Here is a 26,191-nt window from a genome sequence, read left to right as displayed (position 1 = left end):
AACAGTTTGCCATGAAAATCACCCCAGGGACACGACCTCTTGATCTGCAGCCAGAAGTGTGACAAACTCATTAGCATAATATAACTGCTCGTCTGTACTTTTAGAACTCCGGCACATAGTCTCAGTTAACCAACAGTGTGTAGTAGGTCAAGCAGTTTCCCCTATTTTAACTAATTTCAAACATTATTAGCAGGGTAGGCTGTTACTTTTCAGAATAGTGAACTATTCAAGTGACCAGTTTATCTCAATGGCACTGACTAAGTAGACATTCCAGTCTACTACACAACTCTACAATAGGTACACAAGGTCATTAGGTATCTATGTCTGACAAGCAGTATGGAGCTGCGGCTTGGAGTATTGTTTCTTCATCCTATGTAATATATTCCCTGTGAATCTGGTGTTTTTCCAGCCTTTATGAAAAATGTGCCATTAAAGTCACTTAGTCAATATTTACCATACATTACTCTGAAAGTACCATGTTTTGCTCAATAGATGCTGCTGTTCCTGCTACACCATTTTATCAATTTTGATGGGCTCTCTTGAGTTTTTAAATGCATCAACTACAACAAAAAAATTGCAACCTTGGATAGAAAACCAATAGCTTTTGCTCATGATGAAAATACAGTGTGTGATCACGCACAAGACAGTCTTCCATGAAAGCAATTCAGTTTGTCCTTCTAGCAACCTAATGCTTCAAGCCAACTCTCCTTGAACAGTTTAACAAATGTCAGCTTTATGAGATGGCTATCCCGATGGTGCAAATTCTATATGAAGACTTTTCCTACCAGCCTAAAACTTTGATGGAGGAATGGGCTAGTGACTAAAACTGTTGCGACAAACCTAATAAAATAATACAATTATGAACCACTGCACGGCAGTCATAGGTTTTTCAATAAAATCATTAAAACATCTCTATATGTAGTGTGATTAGTGACATTTACCATTTAATACAACACCATTACAAAAACACTGTGGCCATGTCCTCATGCTCCTAGACCTTAGTGCTTGCTGCTTTTGACACCATCGACCATAACATTCTTTTGGAGAGATTGGAAACCCAAATTGGACAAGTTCTGGACAAGGACAAGTTCTGGGCTGGTTTAGATCTTATCTGTCAGAAATATATCAGTTTGTCTCTGTGGATGGTTTATCCTCTGACAAATCAACTAAGTTTCGGACTTCCTCAAGGTTCCGTTTTAGGACCACTATTGTTTTCACTATATATTTTACCTCTTGGGGGATGTCATTTGAAAACATAATGTTAACTTTCACTGCTATGCGGATGATACACAGTTGTACATTTCAATGAAACATGGTGAAGCCCCAAAATGGCCCTCCCTGAAAGCCTGTGTTTCAGACATAAGGAAGTTGATGGGGGAAAATGTTTTACTTTAAAAAATTCAGACAAAACAGAGATGCTCGTTCTAGGTCCCAAGAAACAAAGAGATCTTCTGTTGGATCTGACAATGAATCTTGATGGTTGTACAGTTGTCTCAAATAAAACTGAAGGACCTCGACGTTACTCTGGACCCTGATCTCTCTTTTGACGAACATATCAAGACTATTTCAAGGACAGCTTTTTTCCATCTTCGTGACATTGCAAAAATCAGAAACTTTGTCCAAAAATGATGCAGAAAAGTTAATCCATGCTTTTGTCACTTCTAGACAACTACAATGCTCTACTTTGCGCCTACCCGGATAAAGCACAAAATAATCTTCAGTTAGCGCTAAACAGCTGCTAGAATCTTGACTAGAACCAAAAACTGTGATCCTTTTACTCCAGTGCTAGCCTCTCTATACTGGCTTCCTGTAAAGGCTAGGGCTGATTTAAATGTTTTACTGCTAACCTACAAAGCATTAAATGGGCTTGCTCCTACCTATCCTCTCGGATTTGGTCCAGCCATACATACCTACACATACGCTACGGTCACAAGACGCAGGCCTCCTTAATGTTCTTAGAATTTCTAAGCCAACAGCTGGAGGCAGGGCTTTCTCCTAAAGAGCTCAATTTTTATGGAATGGTCTGCCTATCCATGTGAAAGACGCAGACTCAGTCTCAACCTTTAAGTCTTTATTGAAGACTCGTCTCTTCAGTAGGTCCTATGATTGAGTGTAGTCTGGCCCAGGGGTGCGAAGGTGAACGGAAAGGCACTGGAGCAACGAACCTCCCTTGCTGTCTCTGCCTGGCCGGTTCCCTTCTCTCCACTGGGATTCTCTGCCTCGAACCCCATTACGGGGGCTGAGTCACTGGCTTACTGGTGCACTTCCATGCCGTCCCTAGGAGGGGTGAGTCACTTGAGTGGGTTGAGTCACTGACGTGATCTTCCTGTCCGGGTTTGGCGCCCCCCTCAGGTTCATGCCGTGGGGGAGATCTTTGTGGGCTATACTCAGCCTTGTCTCAGGGTAGTAAGTTGGTGGTTAAAGATATCCCTCTAGTGGTGTGGGGGCTGTGCTTTGGAAAAGTGGATGGGGTTATATCGTGCCTGATTGGCCCTGTCCGGGGGTATCAGCAGATGGGGCCACACTGTCTCCCGACCCCTCCTATCTCAGCCTCCAGTATTTATGCTGAAATAGTTTGTGTTGGGGGGATAGGGTCAGTCTTATGTTTGGAGTATTTCTCCGGTGTCCTGTGAATTTAAGTATGCTCCCTCTAATTCTCTCTCTCCCCCAGAGGACCTAAGCCCTGGGACCATGCCTCAGGACTACCTGGCCTGATGACTCGTTGCTGTACCCAGTCCACCTGGTCGTGCTGCTGCGCCAGTTTCAACTGTTCTGCCTGCGGCTATGGAGCCCTGACCTGTTCACCGGACATTCATTCATGCCTCTCTTTTGACCTCTCTACCTCTGAATGCTCGGCTATGAAAAGCTAACTGACATTTACTCCTGAGGTGCTGACCTGTTGCACCCTCTACAACCACTGTGATGATGATAATAATTTGACCCTGCTTGCAGTTTGGGGTTTTAGGCTGGGTTTCTGTATAGCACTTTGTGACATCGGCTGATGTAAAAAGGGGTTTATAAATACATTTGATTGATTGAATGAACACCCATAGTAGCGTACTACATACTTAAATTGCATATACTAATTTCAGGGTTTGATCTAGTGGAATTCACTCGTCTTTCCCGACTCACGTGTTTTACAACAGCTGATAAATTTATTGCACTGTACCAAAATGAACGAATGGCAGGAGTCAACGCAATAGTGCATAAGATGACACATTCGGAGTACTATTTTAGAAATTGGATATACTATTAAAAAAATATATGACATAATATTTAGTGGCAGGTATGGGTATTTAGACACGGCCACTGTGTGTTTGGGTCGTTTACCATTAAAGAACATTAGAGACCATAACATTGAAGTCATTAGAACTGCTGGGTTTACCAGGAATGGTCTAACTAATACAGACCTTTTTTTTTAAGGGGATAAACCACACAGAGGAGCCGTTTCCTGGACATAGATTAAGGATAAGAGAAGGACAAACTGAATTGCTTTCATGGATGACTGACTGGCTTGAATTGTGACAACATAAGCAAAAGCTATTGGGGTCCATGGGTGGCTTTTCACCATGTTATTGGATTCCTCATGTCTCACTCATTGTTAGAAAGAATTATGGTCCAAATCGGATGTTAGGTACTATATTTATTGACGATTATATGAATCCAATAAATTAAAATAGACAATTTGGGTGCAATCAATTACCTTAATTTCACAGAGATCAAATTATATTTCAACACAATAATGTTTCAGGAATGCTGATCTTATCTGTTTAACTACAGACACAATTTCAGCTCAATCTCAGATGGTGGGTTTCAAAATCCTCTTTGTGCTTTTTGAGGTGGAACAACCCTAGGGACATAACTGTATTCATAATGCTAACCCCTACCTTCCTGTTACGCAGTGTGACCTTTGACCCCATTCACATGTGAAAGAGGAAGAAAGAAGGGCATTTCAAGAAAAATGTCTAAAATGTTCCTATGACACACAGATAAAGGCCTTAACAAGTGTTTGGTGACCATTTGACCTGACCATGAAATAGCTAGATAGAGGAAATAAGAAATTGTGTTAGTTCTAGGTGTATAGCACAGGAGACTGGTGGCACCTTAATTGGGGAGAAAGTGCTCGTGGTAATGGCTGAAGCAGAATACGTGGAACATGGTTTCAATGTGTTTGATGCCATTCCATTTGCTCCATTTCAGCCATTATTACAAGCCGTTCTCTCCTCCGCAGCCTCCACTGGTGTGTAGCTAACATTTTCTCAGGGACACTCAAATACTAGATCCCTACTCACCCTGTTGGCCGTCACAGCAAAGTACTGCAGGTTCTGGAGGAAGCCCACATCGGCATGTATACTGGTCAGGTTGTTGTGACTCAGGTCCAGGAAGCGCAGTTTGCGGCAGTAGAAGAGCTGGCCCGGGATCTTCTCGATCTTGTTGCGGTTTAGGTAGAGCCTCTCCATGTTCGTCAAGGTGCCAATCTGGATGGGGATGTAGGCGATCTGGTTGTACCACAGCTTCAGGCTTACCAGCCGGTGCAGGTGCTGGAAGCTGATGATCTCCTCGATGGTCTTGAGATTGTTGTCCTTCAGGTCGATCTCCTGCAGGTTGTGTAGGCTGAAGATTGAGTGCGGGATTCGTTCCAGGTCACAGCGCAACAGCTCCAGCTCTGTCAGGTTCATCATCTTCTTCAGGCTGTTGAGCACCATTAGCTTGGTGCCCTCGTTGTTAATGGACAGCTTTTGGAGGTGGACTCCGACGTCTGTCACCACCTGAGGCAGCTTGGTCAGGTTGCTCTTCAAACGGAGCACTTTGAGCCTCTTGAGCTCCCGTAGCCCGTCGATTACGATGAAGCGGTTGTTCTCTGCGCTCAGGTTCCCTGTGAGGTGCAGCTCACTCAGGTTCTTCAGGCTGTAGATCCACAGAGGGATCTCCTTGATGTCTGTGAACTTAATGTGGAGGGACTTCAGGTTCTCCCTCAGGAAGGCCAAAGCTGGGGCCTCGATTTTGGCTGGTGTGTGGTAGAGCCACATCTCTCTCAGGCTGACCAGCTGGGCAATGATGGGGGGGATAGTGACATCGGGGATGAGCTCCAGCTTGAGCACCTCCAGTTCTAGGAGGTCAAACACTGTGTCAGGGATTCCGCTAAGCATGAACAGGTGCAGCTCCAGTTTCTCTTGGGAGTTCTTGGTGATGCGTTGCCTCAGCTTGTCCAGCGTCCACTCGTTGTTGAGGTTCAGCTGACGCAGTTTGTTCTCACTCACCTCCGATAGGAAAACGGCAAACCGTTTGGAGTAGAGCGGGTCATACTGATCAATCATGTGCAGCATGAAGGCAAAGTCATTCTTCACATCGGGTATGTCGCTGTAGTGGCTCTCCTCACGGATCGACTCAAAAGAGTAGCGCTTGAGGGAGCGGCTGAGCATCCAGCAGAGGGTGTACATGCAGATGAGACCGTAAATCCCCACCAGGCTGATATAGAAACAGGCCAGGATCTTGAAGAGGGTGGCCAGGGGGTGAGCACAGTGGTACATCCTATAGCCTGTCAGCTTCTCAATGTCCACCTTGCAGATCACACTGAACTTGATGTAGTGCACATAGTAGGCCGTGTAGCAGATGATCAGGATGAACTTGACGACTTTGATGATGGTCTGGCGGATGTAGAGCCGGTAAACGATGTCCCCTTCTTCAACGTGCATCCGGAACTTCTTCACCTTCTCAAACAGAGCTTTGGCCTGCTCGCCTTCCTTCTTGTCCAGGACGCCGGTGTCGGAGCGGTCCACGATGCCCTGTTCGATGCGGGACCTAGTCCTTTGGAGCATAGGAATGCTGGCCTCCACGTCCTCGCTGACACAAGATGCCTTCTTGTCCACCAAACCGTTCATCTTCCCCAGGGGCTTGGGGTCACTTTCCTCCACTACCGTCTCGGACAGAGCCCTGGTGGTCCAGGGCGAGTCAAAACACTTGAGCAGGATGGATACAAAGTGCTCCAATTTGGAGCTAGTCCGGGGGAACTTGAACCAGAAATTACTGCAGGCCAGGAAGATGAGGGTGTGCAGTAGCACCAGGTAGGGGAAGTACTTGGCGAACCAGTGTAGCTTGTTCTCGTAGCAGACCGCGTCAATGTAGTTGTACTGGTGCCGATCGAGTTCATACTTGATGCCTTTGGGCTCAGCGGCAAATGGGTCTGGGAAGCTCACATTGAGGTACTCACAGGACTTATTGACCACCCACTTGCAGGGCAGGCAAATCATCTTGTCCTGGGTGACCTGCAGCGTGCCCCCGAACACGGCGATCATGAGCATGACAATGGAGATGTAGTCTGTGAAGACGTCCCACCATGGCTTCAGGATGCGGTACGCCGGCTGGGTGTCAACAAAGTACCGGAGCTCTGTGATGGGGATCATGATGGTTTACCTATGGAGAGGGAGAGAAAGAGACTAAATATAAATGTGAATGTCTTGCATTACATGTATAGTATATTTCAAAGTTCATTAGAGCAAAATATTTACAGGTTTGTGCCAACATGCTTTATCTTGAACTACAAACATAGCTCATCGAACCACAGACACTGCTCATCAGATACTCTGACTCGTGGGGAGACACGTCATGTCAGTGTAACAGTTTAACTTTCGTCCGTCCCCTCGCCCCGACCCGGGCTCGAACCAGGGACCCTCTGCACACATAAACAACTGACACCCACGAAGCATCGTTACCCATCGCGCCACAGAGCAAGGGGAACAACTACTTCAGGTGTCAGAGCGAGTGACGTCACCGATTGAAACGCTATTAGCACGCACCACCGCTAACTAGCTAGCCATTTCACATCGGTTACATCAGCATGCGTTCTCAATGAACTTATAAGCCTTCTTCAACCACTGATTTTTCAGCACAAGTGCAGACAGCTAAACACAAACCCGACTGCCTGCGTGTGGTTACTTTATTCCAGTTCCAGTGAACTAAACCACAGACCTCCTACATATATTAAATGTGACTTCCTTTGCAATGTTATGAGTCAGCTAATCTCAGCACCCAGAACCAAATCAGTTACCTGCGCCTCAAACACAGACCATTCTTTACATTCAACTATGTCTAACACAACAACTCCACAATTGCTTCAATTATTATATTTCATCTGTAACCCAACATCTTATTTATATCAGAATGCAAAACCCAAGGAAGCTTATTATGGGAAATATGTACCCATATCTGTACCCATTCCCAGATGATTAGGGGCATTATGTCTGTGGGTTGCCAGGTTGGTGCAGGGAAAGCAGTTATTATGTTTCCCAGCTATGGAGAGTCTGCTACTCGTCAGGGACAACCCAGACATCCAGTGAGCGGCCAGAACACTATGTGGCTCAGAGAATGCAGAGCAAGCTGGATACAGAGGGGCACAGAACCTGACACAGCACGCATCAACACACTAAAGTTAGTAACATCTCTGAATCAATGTTCTGTGAAAAGACCCATCACAAAAATGTGAAATCAAAGTAATAAAAAGGACAAACCCATCATGTAGGAGGACTTGACATTTTAAGGAAGGAGAGTTTTCTAGAACTTTGGCATTTAAAAGTCCATTAAGAAAACAGTGACTCGCCTGGTTCACCAACTACTTCTCAGAAAGAGTTCAGTGTGTCAAATCGGAGGGCATGTTGTCCGGACTTCTGGCAGTCTATGGGGGTACCACAGGGTTCAATTCTCGGGCGGACTCTTTTCTCTGTATATATCAATGAAGTTGCTCTTGCTACGGGCAATTCCCTGATCCACCTCTACGCAGACAACACCATTCTGCATACTTCTGGCCCGTCCTTGGACACAGTGTTAACTAACCCACAAACGAGCTTCAATGCCATACAACACTCCTTCCATTGCCTCCAACTGCTCTTAAAACGCTAGTAAAACCAAATGCATGCTTTTCAACCGGTCGCTGCCCGCACCCGCTCGCCCGACTAGCATCACCACCCTGGACGTGCCGACCTAGAATATGTGGACAACTATAAATACCTAGGTTTCAGGTTAGACTGTAAACTCTCCTCCAGACTCATATTAAACATCTCCAATCAAAAATCAAATCTAGAATCAGCTTTCTATTTCGCAACAAAGCCTACTTCACTCACGCCGCCAAACTTACCCTAGTAAAACTGACTATCCTACCGATCCTCGACTTCGGCGATGTCATCTACAAAATAGTTTCCAATGCTCTACTCAGCAAACTGGATGCAGTCTATCACAGTGGCATCCGTTTTGTTACCAAAGCGCCTTATACCACCCACCACTGCGACCTGTATGCTCTAGTCGGCTGGCCCTCGCTATATATTCGCCGCCAGACCCACTGGCTCCAGGTCATCTATAAGTCTATGCTAGGTAAGGCTCCGCCTTATCTCAGTTCACTGGTCACGATAACAACACCTACCCGTAGCACACGTTCCCGCAGGTATATCTCACTGATCATCCCCAAAGCCAACACCTTATTTGGCCGCCTTTCCTTCCAGTTCTCTGCTGCCAGTGACTGGAACAAATTACAAAAATCACTGAAGTTGGAGACTTTAATTTCCCTCACCAACTTTAACTTCTTATGGCTGGGGGCAGTATTGAGTAGCTTGGATGAATAAGGTGCCCAGAGTAAACTGCCTGCTACTCAGGCCCAGTTTCTAATATATGCATATTATTAGTAGACCAGGAAGGGGTTCTGAGGTTTGTAGTTTTTCAACTCATCGCCTATCGAATATACAGTTTAATTTTGGTCTTATTGCACTTCCTAAGGCTTCCACTAGATGTCAACAGTCTTTAGAATCTTTAGAACCTGTTTCAGGCTTCTACTGTGAAGGAGGGGGGAATGGGAGCTGAATGCGTCAGTGGTCTGGCAGAGTGGCATGAGCTGGTCACGCGCGTTCACGTGAGAGTTAGCTCTGTTCCATTGCATTTCTACAGACAAAGGAATTCTCCGGTTGGAACATTATTGAAGATTTGATAAAAACATCCTAAAGATTGATTCTATACATCGTTTGACATGTTTCTACGAACTGTAATATGACTTTGTCTAAACCTTCGCATGGACTTGCCCGCGCGTCGTGAGTTTGGATTGTTTACTAAAACGCGCAAACAAAAAGGAGGTATTTGGACATAAATTATGGACTTTATCAAACAAATCAAACATTATTGTGGAACTGGGATTCCTGGGAGTGCATTCGGATGAAGATCAAAGGTAAGTGAATTTTTATAATGCTATTCTGACTTCTGTTGACTCCACAACATGGCGGATATCTGTATGGCTTCTTTTGTTGTCTGAGCGCTGTACTCAGATTATTGCATGGTGTGCTTTTTCGGTAAAGCTTTTTTTAAATCTGACACAGCGGTTGCATTGAGAAGTTAATCTATAATTCCATGCATAACAGTTGTATCTTTTATCAATGTTTATTATGAGTATTTCTGTAAATTGATGTGGCTCTGCAAAATCACCGGATGTTCTGGAAGCAAAACATTACTGAACGTAACGCGCCAATGTAAAATTAGATTTTTGGATATAAATATGAACTTTATCGAACAAAACATACATGTATTGTGTAACATGAAGTCCTATGAATGTCATCTGATGAAGATCAAAGGTTAGTGATACATTTTCTCTATTTCTTCTTTTTGTGACTCCTTTCTTTGGCTGGAAAAATGGCTGTGTTTTTATACATCAGCTATCTGAGCAGCTAACCAATCGCTGCAGCTGTACATAGTCCATCTGTAAATAGCCCACCCAATCTACCTACCTCATCCCCATATTGTTTTTATTCACTTTTCTGCTCTTTTGCACACCAGTATCTCTACTTGCACATCATCATCTGCTCATTTATCACGCCAGTGTTAATCTGCTAAATTGTAATTATTTGCTCCTATGGCCTATTTCTTGCCTACCTTCTCATGCCTTTTGCACACAATGTATATAGACTTTTTTCTACTGTGTCATTGACTTGTCTATTGTGTTATTGGCTTGTTTATTGTTTATGCCATGTGTAACTCTGTGTTGTTGTCTGTGTCACACTGCTTTGCTTTATCTTGGCCAGGTCGCCGTTGTAAATGAGAACTTCTCAACTAGCCTACCTGGTTGAATAAAGGTGAAATAATTTTAAAAACATGTTTCTTCCTGTTTACGTTCTGAAGAAATATTACTCAATGCGTGACGTTTAATTATGGTATTCAATGGGGCAACAGCGAAATGTCACAGACTATAATAACCAAAGAGGAATCCATTAACACGGCTGCAAAGTTGTTTTGCCAGAAAAGCCTTGCATCGTCATGGTGTTTAACCTGTTATGTCTAGCTCAGCATTAGTCTATCACCACCAGTGATCTCTCAAACACGGGAAAACAACCCATTTATTAGGACATTGTTGGGGTCAGGGGTTTTTTGGCCAGGAAAAAGACTTTTGGCTGTAGTTATAGCCTATTACTAAGGACTTGCATTTTTTTCTGGTCAGGAAAACCTTCAGGCCTGAGAATTTACTACTACTTGCCAATTCCACGGTAACAGATTTACGTTGAGACCATTGATTTAAAAAGTTTAACAAATTCTGTGACTGTGGAATTGCCCTACTACTACGGTGTATGGGGAAAACCACACATTTAATAGGGCATTCCTTGGGAAATGAACCAGTCAAGTACAAAGTCCTCTGCATTTGTACCATTTCAGTGTTTCCCCTAGTATTTTTTTAAGCAGCGTTAGTGGCGTTGCCAATGGCACAGTTTTAGGGGCCCGCCTCTTGGCCGCAGAGACAACGTTTTGGTGTTTTAAAGCAAATTTCCTGCAATTACACATTTTGCCAAGGCTTATTCCCAGTGTTCAATGTTCCCTCTAAGCTGTGCGCGGGAGTGCATCTCCCCTGGGACTGCCGCACAGAAGAAATATCAGCCCGTGCAGAAAAGCACAAGATTGAACTTCACTCAACTTTAGAGTTTTCTCCGTTAGTTAAAACTATCAACGTTTCTTTACTGAGGGAATTGTGATCGAATCAACGCAATATTTAACCCCTTCCAGGGCAACATACCAAAACAAACTATGCAAGAGATCTTGTGGTAGGCAGAACACATTGGAGTAGGATTCTATTGCATTGACAGGCACGACTCAGGCCTGTACTCTACACAGACCGGTGCACCATAACCAAATCAGAGCTGCAGTAGGCCTACAGTGCATTCGGAAAGTGTTCAGACCCCTAAACATTTTCCATATTTTGATATGTTACAGCTTTATTCTAAAATGTATTAAATAGTCCCCCCCCCCCAAAAAAAATCTATACACAATACCCAATAATGACAAAGGAAAAACAAGTGAGAAATGTTTGCAAATGTAAAAAACTGAAATATTACATTCACGTAAGTATTCAGACCCTTTACTCAGTACTTTGTTGAAGAACCTTTGGCAGTGATTACAGCCTCGAGTCGTCTTGGGTATGACGCTACAAGCTTGGTACACCTGTATTTGGGGAGTTTCTCCCAATCTTCTCTGCAGATCCCTCAAGCTCTGTCAGGTTGGATGGGGAGCGTCACTGCACAACAATTTTCAGGTCTCTCCAGAGATGTTCGAACCGGTTCAAGTCCGGGCTCTGACTGGGCTACTCATGTCCCAAAGCCACTCCTGCATTGTCTTGGCTGTGTGCTTAGGGTCATTGTCCTGTTAGAAGGTGAACCTTAGCCCCAGTCTGAGGTCCTCAGCGCCCTGGGGCAGGTTTTCAAGGATCTCTGTACTTTGTTTCATTCATCTTTCCCTCAATCCTGAGTCTCCCAGTCCCTATCGCTGAGAAGTGGCTTACGTCTGGCCACTCTGCCATAAAAAGGCCTGATTGGTGGTGTGCTGCAGAAATTGGAGAACCTTCCAGAAGGACAACCATCTCCACAGAGGAACTCTGGAGCTCTGTCAGAGTGACCATCGGTTTCTTGGGCACCTCCCTGACCAAGGCCCTTCTCCCCCGATTGCTCAGTTTGGCCTTGGTGGTTCCAAACTTCTTCAATTGAAGAGGCCACTGTGTTCTTGGGGACATTCAATGCTGCAAAAATGTTTTGGTACCCTTCCCCAGATCTGTGCCTCGACACAATCCTGTCTCGGAGCTCTACGGACAATTCCTTCGACCTCATAGGTTGGTTTTTGCTCTGACATCCACTGTCAACTGTGGAACCTGATATAGACAGGTGTGTGCCTTTCCAAATCATGTCCAATCAATTTAATTTACCACAGGTGGACTCAAATCAAGTTTTAGAAACAAAGATGATCAATGGAAACAGGATGAACCTGAACTCAATTTCAAGTCTCATAGCAAAGGGTCTGAATACTTATGAAAATAATGTCTTAGTTTTAATATATTTGCAATACATTTTGCTTTGTCATTATGGGGTATTGTGTGTAGATTGAGAAAAAAAACTATTGAATCAATTTTAGAATAAGGTTGTAACGTTAAAAAAAGTGGAAAAAGTCAAGGGGTCTGAATAGTTTCTGAATGCACTGTGTATGCAAATAGACCATTGCCATATGGATGTGCCATTCACTTTGAACTAGACTGTTTTTACAGCATGAGTGGTCGTGAGTCAACGCTCTTGTTTTGAGATCAAAGTGAGAGCTACATGTAGCGATGTGTGCACATGTGAAATTTTGTTCATATCCTTTGCAAGTTAGTGAGTTATTAGCCCAACTTTAGATTATTTGTAGTCAGCAATGGGGGAGTAATTGCTTCCTACAAGAGCACAAAACATGTATATTTCTAGACATCTTTGAAAAGCAAGTCAGGTAAAATAGCTTTTTTTGTCTTAAAGGGGCAGTATTTTGAGCCAGGCTTGAATAAGCCAAGTATTCAATTGGCAAAGGGTAGAATAATTTGTTTGATTCTCTGGAATAAGGGTATGGAAATAATGAGGCATTTTATTTTGTGAAGTGGTTTCTTGCATCAAACAACAATTTCAGTCACTTCCTTGTCTGATGGACAAGTGGTTAATGTCAAGCCCTGCATGTTTTTTTAGTTAAGAGACTCATGGAGTGTAGGCCTACATTGACCGCTACAGTAGGCTGAACCATACAACAGCTATTTCAATGTTAAAATGGGATGCATTTTCTCCATAGTTTTTTTTTTCTCCTCAATTTCGTGGTATCCAATTGGTAGTTACAGTCTTGTCCCATCGCTGCCACTCCCGTACGGACTCAGGAGAGGCAAAGGTCGAGAGCCGTGCGTCCTCCGAAACACAACCCAACCAAGCCGCACTGCTTCTTGACACAATGCCTGCTTAACCCGGAAGCCAGCCGCACCAATGTGTCGGGAGGAAACACTGTGCACCTGGCGACCGTGTCAGCGTGCATCGCGCCCGGCCCACCACAGGAGTCGCTAGGGCGTGATGGGACAAGAACAACCCTGCCGACCAAACCCTCCCCGAACGACGCTGGGCCAATCTCCCAGTCATGGCCAGCTGCGACAGAGCCTGAACTCGAACCAGGATCTCTAGTGGCACAGCCCCTTGGGCCTTAGACCACTGTGCCACTCAGGAGTTCTCCATCGTTTTTGATGGTAGGCCACGCTGGCAGGCCTACATTATGATCAAATAGTAGCTTACTTGACCACTTAAAACTAACTTAAAGCGGATACAGTCTCAGTGTTCACAGTAAACGTGCGCCAAAAGTGGCACAGAAATTTCAATGTTCAAGTTTGCACTCAGCAAACCTGAAACTTGCACAGTGACAAAAAAATGGGAATAATTCTTAGCCTTGTTCTTGTGCCATCTAATGGTGCCGGAGGAGATGGATGCGGTTTTACGGGCTCCTAACCAATTGTGCTACTGTGTGTTTCTTCACGTTCTTTGTAACTTGTTTTGTACATAATGCTTCTGGATATCAGAACAACGACTAGTCTCCTCATACTGGACAAAGATTGGTTCCTTTAACGAGTCAGACATGAAGGATTTACACACTTGACAAGGTCAAAATCCCCATCATTTGCATGAAGAGAAGGATATATAGGGGGCGTAAGTCAGGGTGCCTTGTAAGAATCCGACTGCGAGTGGGTAACCCTTCTCTACCTTCCGTACTATTAGCCAACGTGCAATCATTGGCTAATAAACTGGATGAGCGCCGATCAAGATTATCCTACCAAAGGGACATAAATTGTAATATCTTATGTTTCACAGAGTCGTTGCTGAACAACGACATGAATAACATACAGCTGGCTAGGTTTTCTGTGCATCGGCAAGATAAAACAGCTGCATCCGATAAGTGCCAGCGGTCTGTGTCTTTGTTAACAACAGCTGGTGCACGAAATGTAATATTAAGGAAGTCTCAAGGTTTTGCTCGCCTGAGGTAGAGTATCTCATTATTAGCTGTAGACCACTGTCATGCCCTGACCTTAGAGAGCCTTTTTATTTCTCTATTTGGTTAGGTCAGGGTGTGATTTGGGTGGGCATTCTAGTTTTCTATTTCTTTGTTGGCCGGGTATGGTTCCCAATCAGATGCAGCTGTCTATCGTTGTCTCTGATTGGGAATCATACTTAGGCAGCCTGTTTTCCACCCTAGTTTGTGCGATCTTGTTTTTGCACAGTTGCTGTCTAGCCTTGCAGAACTTTGCGTTCGTTTATATTTTGTTGGTGTTTCAGTATTAAATATCATGAACACTTTCCACGCTGCGCTTTGGTCTCATTCATTTAACGACGGACGTAACAACCACACTATTTATCTATATTTTTTAGAAGCTGTTTAGGAGGTTGACCGATTATGATTTTTCAACACTGATACCGATTTATTGGAGGACCAAAAAAAGCCGATACTGATTAATCGATCGGCCGATTAAATCGGTATTGTTTTTTTTGGGTCCTCCAATAAATCGGTAACGGCGTTAAAAAAAATCACAAATCGGTTATTACAAATATATATTTGTAATAATGACAATTACAACAATACTGAATGAACAACGAACACTTTTATTTTAACTTAATATAATAGATTTTATTTATGTATTTAGTCTCAAATAAATAATGAAACATGTTCAATTTGGTTTAAATAATGCAAAAACAGTGTTGGAGAAGAAAGTAAAAGTGCAATATGTGCCATGTTAAAAAGCCAACGTTAAAGTTTCTTGCTCAGAACATTTGAAAGCTGGTGTTCAATATTACCAGTTAAGAAGTTTTAGGTTGTAGTTATTATAGGAATTATGACGCATTGACTATTTCTCACTATACCATTTGTATTTCATATAACTGACTATTGGATGTTCTAATAGGCACTTTAATATTGCCAGCCTAATCTCAGGAGTTGATAGGCTCTAAGTCATAAACAGCGCTGTGATTCAAGCATTGCTAAGAGCTGCTGGCAAACGCAGTAAAGTTTGAATGAACGCTTACGAACCTGCTGCTGCCTACCACCGCTCAGTCAGACTGCTCTATCAAATAATAGACTTAATTATAATAAACACAAAAACACGAGCCTTTGGTAATTAATATGGTCAAATCCAGAAACTATCATTTCGAAAAAAATAAGTTTATTCTTTCAGTGAAATACGTAACCGTTCCGTATTTTATCGAACCGGTGGCAACCCTAAGTCTAAATATTGCACAACCTTCAATGTTGTCATAATTATGTACAATTCTGGCAAATTAGTTCGCAATGAGCCAAGCGGCCCAAACTGTTGCATATACCCTGACTCTGTGTGCAATGAACGCAAGAGAAGTGACACAATTTCCCTAGTTAATATTGCCTGCTAACATGAATTTATTTTAACTAAATATGCAGGTTTAAAAAAAGATACTTCTGTGTATTGATTTTAAGGGCATTGATATTTATGGTTAGGTACATTCGTGCAACGATTGTGCTTTTACGCAAATGTGCTTTTGTTAAATCATCCCCCGTTCGGCGAAGTAGGCTGTGATTCGATGATAAATTAACAGGCGCCGCATTGATTATATGCAACACAGGACACGCTAGTTAACCTAGTAATATCATCAACCATGTGTAGTTAACTAGTGATTGTGAAGATTGGTAGTTTTTTTATAAGATAAGTTTAATGCTAGTTAGCAACTTAACTTGGCTCCTTGCTCCACTCGCGTAGCAGGTGGTCAGCCTGCCACGCAGTTCTCGTGGAATGCAATGTAATCGGCCATAATCGGTGTCCAAAAATGCAGATTACCGATTGTTACGAAAACTTGAAAATCGGCCCTAATTAAATCGGCTATGCCGATTAATCGGTCGACATCTATTTACCACCACAACCCGATGCTAGCACTAAGACCACACTCAACAAGATGTACAGTACCAGTCAAGTTTGGACACACCTACTCATTAAAAAAAAAGGAGAAAAGGGTTAAATCAAAATATATTTTATATTTGAGATTCCTCAAAGTAGCCACCATTTGCACACTCTTGGCATTCTCTCAACCAGCTTCATGAGGAATGCTCAAGTGCTGAGCACTCGTTGGAATTCTGTGGTAGCCATGCTGGTTTAGCGTGCCTTGAACACTAAATAAAAATCAGACAGTGTCACCAGCAAAGCAACCCCACACCTCCTCCCTGCTTCACGGTGGGAACCACACATGCAGAGATCATCCGTTCACCTACTCTGCGTCTCACAAAGACACAGAGGTTGGAACCAAAAATCTCACATTTGGACTCAGAGCAAAGGACAGATTTCCACCGGTCTAATGTCTGTTGCTCGTGTTTCTTGACCCAAGCAAGTCTTATTATTTGTGTCCTTTAGTAGTGGTTTCTTTGCAGCAATTCAACCATGAAGGACTGATTGATGCAGTCTCCTCTGAACAGTTGATGTTGAGATGTGTCTGTTACTTGAACACTGAAGCATTTATTTGGACTGCAATTTCTGAGGCTGGTAGCTCTAATGAACTTATCCTCTGCAGCAGAAGTAACTCTATGTCTTCCTTTCCTGTGGCAGTTCTTATGAGAGCCAGTTTCATCATAGCGATGGATGATTTTTGCGACTACACTTGAAGAAACTTTAAAAGTTCTTAATTTTCTGGATTGACTGACCATGTATTAAAGTAATGATGGACTGTTGCTTCTGTTAATTTGAGCTGTTCTTGATATGGACATGGTCTTATCTTCTGTATACCCCCCTACCTTGTCACAACTGATTGGCTCAAACACATTAAGGAAATAAATTCTACAAATTAACTTTTAACAAGGCACACCTGTTAATTGAAATATATTCCAGGTGACTACCTCATGAAGCTGGCTGAGAGAATGCCAAGAGTGTGCAAAGCTGTCATCAAGGCAAAGGGTGGCTACTTTGAAGAATTCAAACAATTCAAAATTTTATATTTGACATTGTTTAACACTTTTTTGGTTACTATGTGATTCCATGTGTTATTTCATAGTTTGGATGTCTTCACTATTATTCTACATTGTAGAAAATAGTAAAAATATTATAAAAACCCTTGAATGAGTAGGTGTCCAAACTTTTGACTGGTACTGTTTAAAAACCTATACACAAAAAAATTGTGGCTGCCACGATTTAGCAGTGGCATAAATGCATATAGGGGATACACTGCTGTTTAACCCAGACACGCTACTTAATGAAAACATCCCAATATACTGAAGCTTAGAGAGCCCACCCTCAGCAGAGCCCGTGATACTGCTGATTAGATAACCCTCGCAGTAAGACATTTCCTGTTTCCTCTTTGTATGTGGTCAGATGTGGTGGAGTGGGTGGTGTAGACATTAACTGAAGAAGTTATAAACTCTGTCTCTCCCACTCTCCATCTGCCCCCTCCCCCTCCCCATGGTTGATGGACGTTAACAGAGGCTCATCGAGTCCAAATCAGTATGCCAGGCAGGAGCCTGAGCCATGTAGCCATCTTAAGTCTGCCTCTCGCTCTCTTTGGATCACTGCCCTCTCATGCAGCAACTCCCAGTTTGTCAGAAGTCTAGTTAAAACACTGAGACCGAACAAAAACTAGCCTGTGTTTCCCTCTACTCTTATTTTTTTTAATTCACAGAATCAAGTTGCATAGAAAGTGACGTTTTAGTTCTCATATTGCCAGTCATAGACTTCTACGTTTGCGTCAGAGCGAATAAATTACTGATACTGTGTGCGAGCCTGGGTGACTCAAACACCCCGTCACACAGCCTTTCAGTTCACCTACAGTAGCTTCACAGTGCGCACGATCAGACAGATCTGACACTTTAAGGGTACATCACTCAGATCATTATATAGCAGCTTGATAAATAATTTCTGTTTCCCCGTGTGGGTCAGAGTAACCTAGATGTGTCCAGTCTGTTCAGGTTCAGACTGTATAAAACATATGGAGATCTGCCCAACAACAGTACACTCAATATCCCTCCTCTCCGTCTTCCCCATCTGTCTGGTCCCCTGGCACACCTACTTAATTAAACTCCAAGAATGTCTGATAGAACTGCAACTGCAGTTCAAAGTTTCCCTGACAGTTGCCTGAGACGGAATTGGGTTAGTATTCAAGTTAAGGCAGGTACTGTAGAATCTTAACTTAAGTTATTCCCCAGGTGGATTGATCAAGGTAATCTGATCCTCTGGGCTGCAGCAAGCTAAAAGCAAACTAACAGAAGGGCCCTTGTGTAAAAATGGGAGTACAGGGGATAAATCACAGGACACAATTTTCACAGCACTTTGATACAAAGTGAACCAACATGCATAAAAAAGTATTTACAGGCAACAGAAATGATTAACCCAAATATAGATTAGAAAATAATGATTTTAGTCGGTGACTCTGTAAAACCCTTTTTGTTAAATCATGTTAGCCAGCTAACTAGCTAGCAAGAGTGGCAAGCTTAGCTAGCTGACATGTACGTGCTGACATATCACCACCCAGGATACGTTCTTTTGAGCATGGTGGAATGTGAATGCACCTCAACCAAAGAAAACATGCCCCCCACAGCAACTCCGCCCCGTTCCATTTGCGGCTGCCTGGGTTACTTGCTGTGACTTGGAAAAGCATGCACAGTTTAGGCAACAGGGTGGTGAAAGTGTAGTCATGAGCTTGATGCTCCTTTCCAATAACTATCAAGGGTCTTAAACTTGTATGCTAGGGACAAGATGATCGGTGATTAGCTGCCACTTATCCATCTCAACATATAATCTGTCCAATGTCCACTTAAATCAGCAAACTTGTCTAAAGAGTATGCGCGAAAACCAGATTGGGCAAGTTTGCCATTTATCGCAACAGTTTGTCTGAGAAAACTATCATCAGAGTGGAAAATTAAATGGAAACACATTCAACTCATGTTTTATATTCAGTACATGAAAACTTAAGCGCAACAGTGTTATGTGCACTACGTCATGACGCACAGCCGCAACAAAGTCAGTCTGGTGGAAACACCTCTGATGTGGAAATTTGCATATGTTTTAAAGCAGATTTAATCATATTTGCATGAAAATCTGGGGTAAATTCAATGGACCAACCAGGTTTCCATTTATTGTGGACGCATTCAAAAAGCTGGCCCCCAGTGTCCGGTCTGGAGAGCCAAGTCATGAGCTCTGCTGGTGGGTTACTGCATAGCAACCTAGCAGTGCCAAAAGCCCTGGTCTGCCCTAGAAAGCCTATGTAAATTACAAATCAGCAGGAAGGTCAAACAAAAAATGCAGACCTGTCCTTAACTCGATTTACTAACCCGTAGTGGGAAAAAAATCCACCACCATTTTCAGACAACTTCTGGATGTTGCACACTGCGGAAGTTTACCCCTGGCTGAACACAGTGGGCGACATCTAGGTTGAAAAAATACAAGTTGGCCTCCCGGGTGGCGCAGCAGTCTAAGGCACTGCATCACAGTGTTGCGGCGTCACTATAGCCTGGGGTTTGATCACAGGCTGTGTCATTACCAGCCGTGACCGGGAGTCCCAGAGGGCTGCGCACAATTGACCCAGTGTCGTCCAGGTTAGGGGAGTGTTTGGCCGGGGGGGGTTTACTTGGCTCATCGCGCTCTAGTGACTCCTTGAGATGGGCCGGGTGCCTGCAGGCTGACCCCAGTCGCCAGTTGAATGGTGATTCCTCCGACACATTGGTGCGGCTAGCTTCCAGGTTCAGCAGGCGGGTGTTTTAAGGAGCGTGGTTTGGCGGGTCATGTACTCAACCTCCGCCTCTCCCGTGCCCATTGGGGAGTTGCAGGGATGAGACAAGATCGTAAACAGTTAATTGGGGGGAAAAAAGGGGGAGGAAAAATACACACAAGTTTAGACAATGTGACAATTCTATACAGAGCATAAAGAAAACAAACATTCATAGGACCAGTGGCGTTAAAGATTCTACAGGATTAGCATTTAAAAAGTGACCGGCGGTCAGAAAAGCAAGTAATAAAGTGGCTGTAGATCATTTATTATTTTTTTTTTAAATGAATAGAATGACTAAAACAGGTATGGTACGAGTTTGTTGAGTAGTTCGCTGAAATTCACTTTGATTGTGTTTATTTTCCACTTTGATAGTGAACTTTCTGTACTGCTAACATTCACTTCGTTTTAAGTCCGGCGCTGGTCCAATGAATTTGTTAATTTTTTTACACTTCTGCATGTAATTATTTTGTTATCTTCAACCTAGGGCAACATCAGGAAGTACCATTAGCCACCCTAGCATGGTGGTGGAACATTTTGTTTTAATAAAGACAGTACACATATTTTTCAGATTTTTTTCCCACCGAAAGGCCATTAAATCGAGTTAAGGAAAGAAACTGACGCCTTTGCAGCCTGAATGGAGGATGTTTTATGTATGAACCGGACACCAGGTTACACGAGTGTACTACTGGCTGTGCAGCAAATGACAAACGACGTAAGGAATAATAGCAGCAGGGCTAAACTCTGGTAGGAAAATGCTCATTTGTTTTATGCAGATTTTAGAATATTCACAGAATACTAGCTAGTTTCTCACCCAGTGGCATATATGGGCTATTTCGGTGAACGCTGATTCCGGCCCATGATAAGCAGTACCAACTTTGTCAAATATTGTCCATGCCTGCATGCCTCTCCAGGATGCTGTTGGAGAGAAGCACCACTGCTGTGCTCCACCAATGTTCAAAAAAAATTATCAAACATAAATCATATAGCCAATAGCCCAGGGGTTCTCAAAGTGGGGTCCGAGGACAAGGTACTGCAGGGGGTCTGCGGATAGATCTCGAAATATAAAAAAATATATAATTTGTAAATGAATGTTACTAACAGATTAAACAAATTTAGGCCAAGGGATCCATGGAATAAGTTTAGTAATACAATATTATTAATCTACAATTTATGTTCTTAACCATGGGAAACATGGGCCTGTGAGGCTCACAGGGATATTGGAATCCACAGTACTCCCCCAGATATACATTTTAACGCAATACTTTCTGTATTTCCACAATTATTATTATTAGTTATTTTTTGAATAGATAATGCACTATAATTTAAGGTAACTGTCCAGTGAAAATCTCACTTAAAAGTTCATATTCTGTTAACTCATACCCAAATAATGTTGTTGGCTCATCCTATACTTAATGGTCAAATCATAAATGGATAATTATTATTATTTTTACATCTCTAACTTCTCTCACAGACTTTTTCAAAAATGCTTTCCATTTCCTAATTGAGGATGATGCTGGCCAATCAGCAGTCTACCTGCATGAATATTTTGAATGACTGATATATGCTCACACCATTCTGTTGTTGGGGTACACCCACACCATTCCAAAACAGAAAATATCATTTTTTATCATACTTAATTGCATTTTTTTGTGCGGAAAACTATTTCACTCATATTATAACTAATTATAGGTCATATTTCATGGAACACTGGACAGTTACTTTAAGCTTTAAAACTGCAAAATTCTCTCTGCTTCATGGCAAAATGTGTAGAATTGCAGGAAATTTGTAACATTCTCTCTAATGCCTAGAAGCTGGCCTTTAAAAAAGTTCTTCCCAGGGTCCGAGAGACTTGGTTCTTCCGGCCATGCACTCCCTTCCCTGTATGCTATTTTTTTCTCACTCGAGTTGTGCTGATTATGTTTATGAATTTGCCATCACAAAAGGGTTCCCCGGCCCCCAAAAGTTTGAAAACCCCTACTAGCCTACGGTAGAAAGAGTGTCGTTTTCTGTAGCCTACTGGCTGGAGAATTACATTTAATCACAATATCATGAGATACACGTTTTACATCATGCACGTTAATCCGAGCAAATAGCCTAACCTAAATGGCGCCCAATCAATAACAATGTGCTTAGTTGTGAATATGACATGTTACCAAACAATATTATCCTAAAAAAAACAGGACAAATCAAAGTAAAATTGACAATATCTGGAATGGAAAAAAAGAAAAAATAATAATAATCTGGATACTCACAACGGCTAAACTGCCCAGGAAATTCGCCCCGTGTGCTAAATTGTCATGTTAATCAGTGATTTCAGGTTTGTAGACCTATTTATCAATTTTTGAGGAACTGCATCATAGCGAGAAAAAAAAGACTTCTGCATGTCTCGCTGTGTAAAGACATTGATTTCATGGATTCTCAGGATAAATCCTGATAAAGTTGGGTAGTTGATATTCAGAGACAAAATTATTAGTAACGGAAATCAGGACTAATAAAGCCAATGAAGCTGCCGATTTAAACGATAGGCCTACTACATTGATGTGTATTCATAAAATTCCATTGCGGGCCACACTATTCTGGTTTTGCGGGGGAGGGTGGCACATTTTTTGTCTCGCCTAGGGCGGCAGAAACGATGTATATACACAAGAGTCGACATTTCTCTATGAACATGCTGCGATATGGACTGTCGTAATGTAGCATTTTAAAGTTTGTACTCACCTAATTTGTTACAATAACGGTCTTTCGCCTCTTCCGCACATAAGTGATACATTTCTTAATGTTTCACAGAATGGACATATTTACGTTCACACACCATTCGCAGCAACATAAAATACTCGGGAGAGGCAGCTGTCTCCACCCAGGAAGTTGGATCATAATAACATGGTACCAGAGGGTTTCCACTGGGCTCGTTTGGGTGGTAAGTCTTACATGCTGACCAAACCGGACACGTCGCGTGCGCGAGCGTCGCAAAATAAAATTAGAAATCCATGCTATTCAATTATTGCACCCACACTGCTTGCGCGCGCCAATGAGCGTCTGCGACACCAAGGGCTAAAATAGATGTTGTTCCTATTTCTGACGCAGATCGCGCTGCAAGTCCTGCCTCTCCAATCTTATTTAAGTCATCTCCTCATTGGTTTATAGAAGCAGGTACCCACGTGCCATCTCCTCATTGGTTTATAGAAGCAGGTACCCACGTGCCATCTCCTCATTGGTTATACCCACGTGGGTGATAGAAAGACCAACTGTTTTTCCAGTAGTCGTGGTAATACAATGAAAGTTTAGATGCGATCACCATATAATTTAAACGATGAAAAAGCCTGGAAGGAGGAGAGATGACTAGAAACGATTCGGTTGGCCGTTTTATGTGTGGATTAATTGTCGGAGTAGAGATCCTTGTGCATTTCAGGTAAAATAACAACTCAATGTTTATATCCCAGGACAAATTAGCTAGCAACAGCAAGCTAGCTAAATAGGACGAATTAACGTTAGCTAGCAAGTGCAAGCTAACTAGCTAAATTACCATGCATGTTTAATGCTTTTCGAACTGTCCCCAAATTAGTCATTGGTTTAGAGTTTGTTTTGATATTTTAACCTGCGTGTCGTGATTGCGTTTGGTGTGGGGGGGGGGGCAAAATAAATGTATACACGATAGCGCACAGCCGGTTTGGGCAAGGTGTTACATGCTGACCAGACCGGACACGTCGCGTGCGCGAGCGTCACAAAATAAATTTAGAAATCCATGTTATTCAATTATTGTGCGCGCCAACGAGCGTCACCAAGGGCTAAAATAGAACTCCTTTCTATTTCTGACGCAGATCGTGCTGAAAGTCCTGCCTCTCCCATCTCCTCATTGGTTTATAGAAGCAGGTACCCACGTGCCATCTCCTCATTGGTTATACACACGTGGGCGATTGAAAGACGAAATGTTTTGCCTGTTGCCGTTGACAATGTAACGATTGTCACCGACTTGACAAAAGTTATCCGCTCGAACGCGCCCATTCACATGCTCCCTGAAAAGCTGTAGTAATAAAGCAAATAATTCACTAGAAGGGAAATGCGTTGATTGAAGTAATGATGCCAATTATTCATGACAATCAGGCTGAGCAAGCTAATGTGCTTATTATCTGATTTCTAAATAACCACATATCTGAACTGAGTGGAGACTAGAGTGTTTGGAGTGAACCTCCTCTGTGCAGTCAATACTTAAAAAATGTAAATGTTTAAACCTTACCATGGACCTACATATTTTTCTCCTCTGTTATTGCATGCCTTTCTTTGTTAGCTGAAATCCATACTTTTTAATAAAACAATCAAATACAAGCACATTTTTCCTCCATGCTGTTGCCAGGGGCGTCATGCACATTATTCCGAGAGGGGGCACGAAGTACATGCGGATGGATGAGGGGGGTGACGACAACAGCTATTTATTGCAATCTGAAAACATGTGATGGCAGTAAATGAATGGCATGACAATGTGCCTCAGGATCATCACGGTAACTCTGCTCATTCAAATTGCCATCGATAAAATGCAATTGTGTTTATCTTTAGCTTATGCATGCCCATACCATAACCCCCCTGCCACCATTGGGAACTCTGTTCACAAGGTTGACATCAGCAAACCACTCTCCCACATGATGCCATACATACTGTCTGCCATTTGCCCGGGACAGTTGAAACCTGGATGCCAGTGGCCATTCTCCAGCATGCCAGTGGTCATCAAAGGTGAGCATTTGCCCACTGAAGTCGGTTACGACACCAAACTGCAGTCAGTTCAAGTCCCTGGTCAGGACGACAAGCACTCAGATGAGCTTTCTGAATGACTGGGCATTCTAACATATCTGTATCCATTCTTCATCAATGTCTTCCAGGTCTTCCTCAATTTTGTTTTGCATGTTTTGTACCATCGAGAAAAGCCTTCAACCTCAAGTTGATTTCCATTTTGGAAATCAACTTTAGAGGTTTGTCAGACTGCCTTAACATAGTTTCAATCAATGAAGCTTCTTGCTTGTCCAGTGTTTACTGCACAGAGAGAATAAAGTGCTGTGTCAGGAAATGTTCACCTCTGTGCCGTCAGACTGTTCTTCCCTGGCTGCCTGAGCCTGATGAGACCCCTCATCTGATCCTGCTCAGAGGAGACATGACAAAGAATTACCTTGGTGTGCATTTATACATTATATTATCCAAGAATAGAAATAGTACAATAATTGAAATGACCATTATTCCCAAATCCCAGACTGTATCTTTAAACTGCTGTACTGTAGCTACTGTAGGTATACCCATCAACTCAAGATGGAACTTTGTATCATTTACTGATTGTTATACAATACTACAAAATTCACCTGAGCTCCATAGACTGGTCTTCCCTGGCTGTCTGACCCTGCAGGGACCCCTGTCACCACCTGATCCATCTGGCATGATCAGAGTATTGTTGTGTACTGACTGTGCACCATGACAGTGAAGCATGTAAAGCTTTTTATACCATGTCAGTGTGAAAAGTAGGGAATTAACTAGGGAAAAGGACAGATCAATAACATTACGCTGCTATACTGACTAATAAAAAATTATCGGTTTTCAATGGTTTGGCCGTGGCTTCAACATTTGATTCAAGTCTAGGGTAATTGAGACAAAACCTATAGCTAAAGTTAGTGCGCTAGCTAGCTAACATTAGCCAACTTTTGGCTAGTTGTAGCTAATGGTACATTATCAAATTTACTTCTGTTGAAATGCGACAAACAAAGGATACAAAACATTACCATTGTCACGGCCGTCGTAAGGAGGAGACCAAGGCGCAGTGTGGTAAGTGTACATTCTTCTTTATTAAAAGAACGAACACTGAACAAAACTAACCGTGACGCTAATATGGATAGTGCAGACAGGCAACTAAACATAGATCAAGAACCCACAAAACCAAATGGGAAATGGCAACCTAAATAAGATCCCCAAATAGAGACAACGATAAACAGCTGCCTCTGATTGGGAACCATTTCAGGTCACCATAGACTTACATATACCTAGATTTACCAAAACCCCTAGACATACAAAAAACCGTAGACAACACAAACAAGCATACCCACTCGTCACACCCTGACCTAACCAAAATAAGAAAGAAAACATAGATAACTAAGGTCAGGGCGTGACAACCATAC

The 26,191-nt window shown here is 42.7% G+C and overlaps 1 protein-coding gene across 2 annotated transcripts in view; it reads right to left on the bottom strand.

Moving 5' to 3' along the window:
- LOC129818894 (volume-regulated anion channel subunit LRRC8A-like) overlaps positions 1-23,112 on the bottom strand; it is a 32,450-nt gene extending 9,338 nt beyond the window's left edge. The window contains exons 1-2 of one of the 2 annotated variants that reach the window (XM_055875215.1): positions 22,761-23,112; positions 4,293-6,414 (exon numbers count right to left, since the gene is read on the bottom strand). In XM_055875215.1, the coding sequence (XP_055731190.1) occupies positions 4,293-6,404 (2,112 nt within the window). In that variant the 5' untranslated portion in view covers positions 6,405-6,414; positions 22,761-23,112. Of the gene's footprint in view, positions 1-4,292; positions 6,415-22,294; positions 22,578-22,760 lie in introns of those variants that run through there. The other variant, XM_055875216.1, reaches the window with a different exon arrangement.
- Between the last annotated feature and the right edge of the window lie 3,079 nt (positions 23,113-26,191).

Source organism: Salvelinus fontinalis, chromosome 21 (genome assembly GCF_029448725.1).
Source record: "Salvelinus fontinalis isolate EN_2023a chromosome 21, ASM2944872v1, whole genome shotgun sequence".
Classification (NCBI taxonomy): domain Eukaryota; kingdom Metazoa; phylum Chordata; class Actinopteri; order Salmoniformes; family Salmonidae; genus Salvelinus; species Salvelinus fontinalis.
Note: the sequence above shows the minus strand (reverse complement) of the source record. Positions and strands in the feature narration are given on the sequence as shown.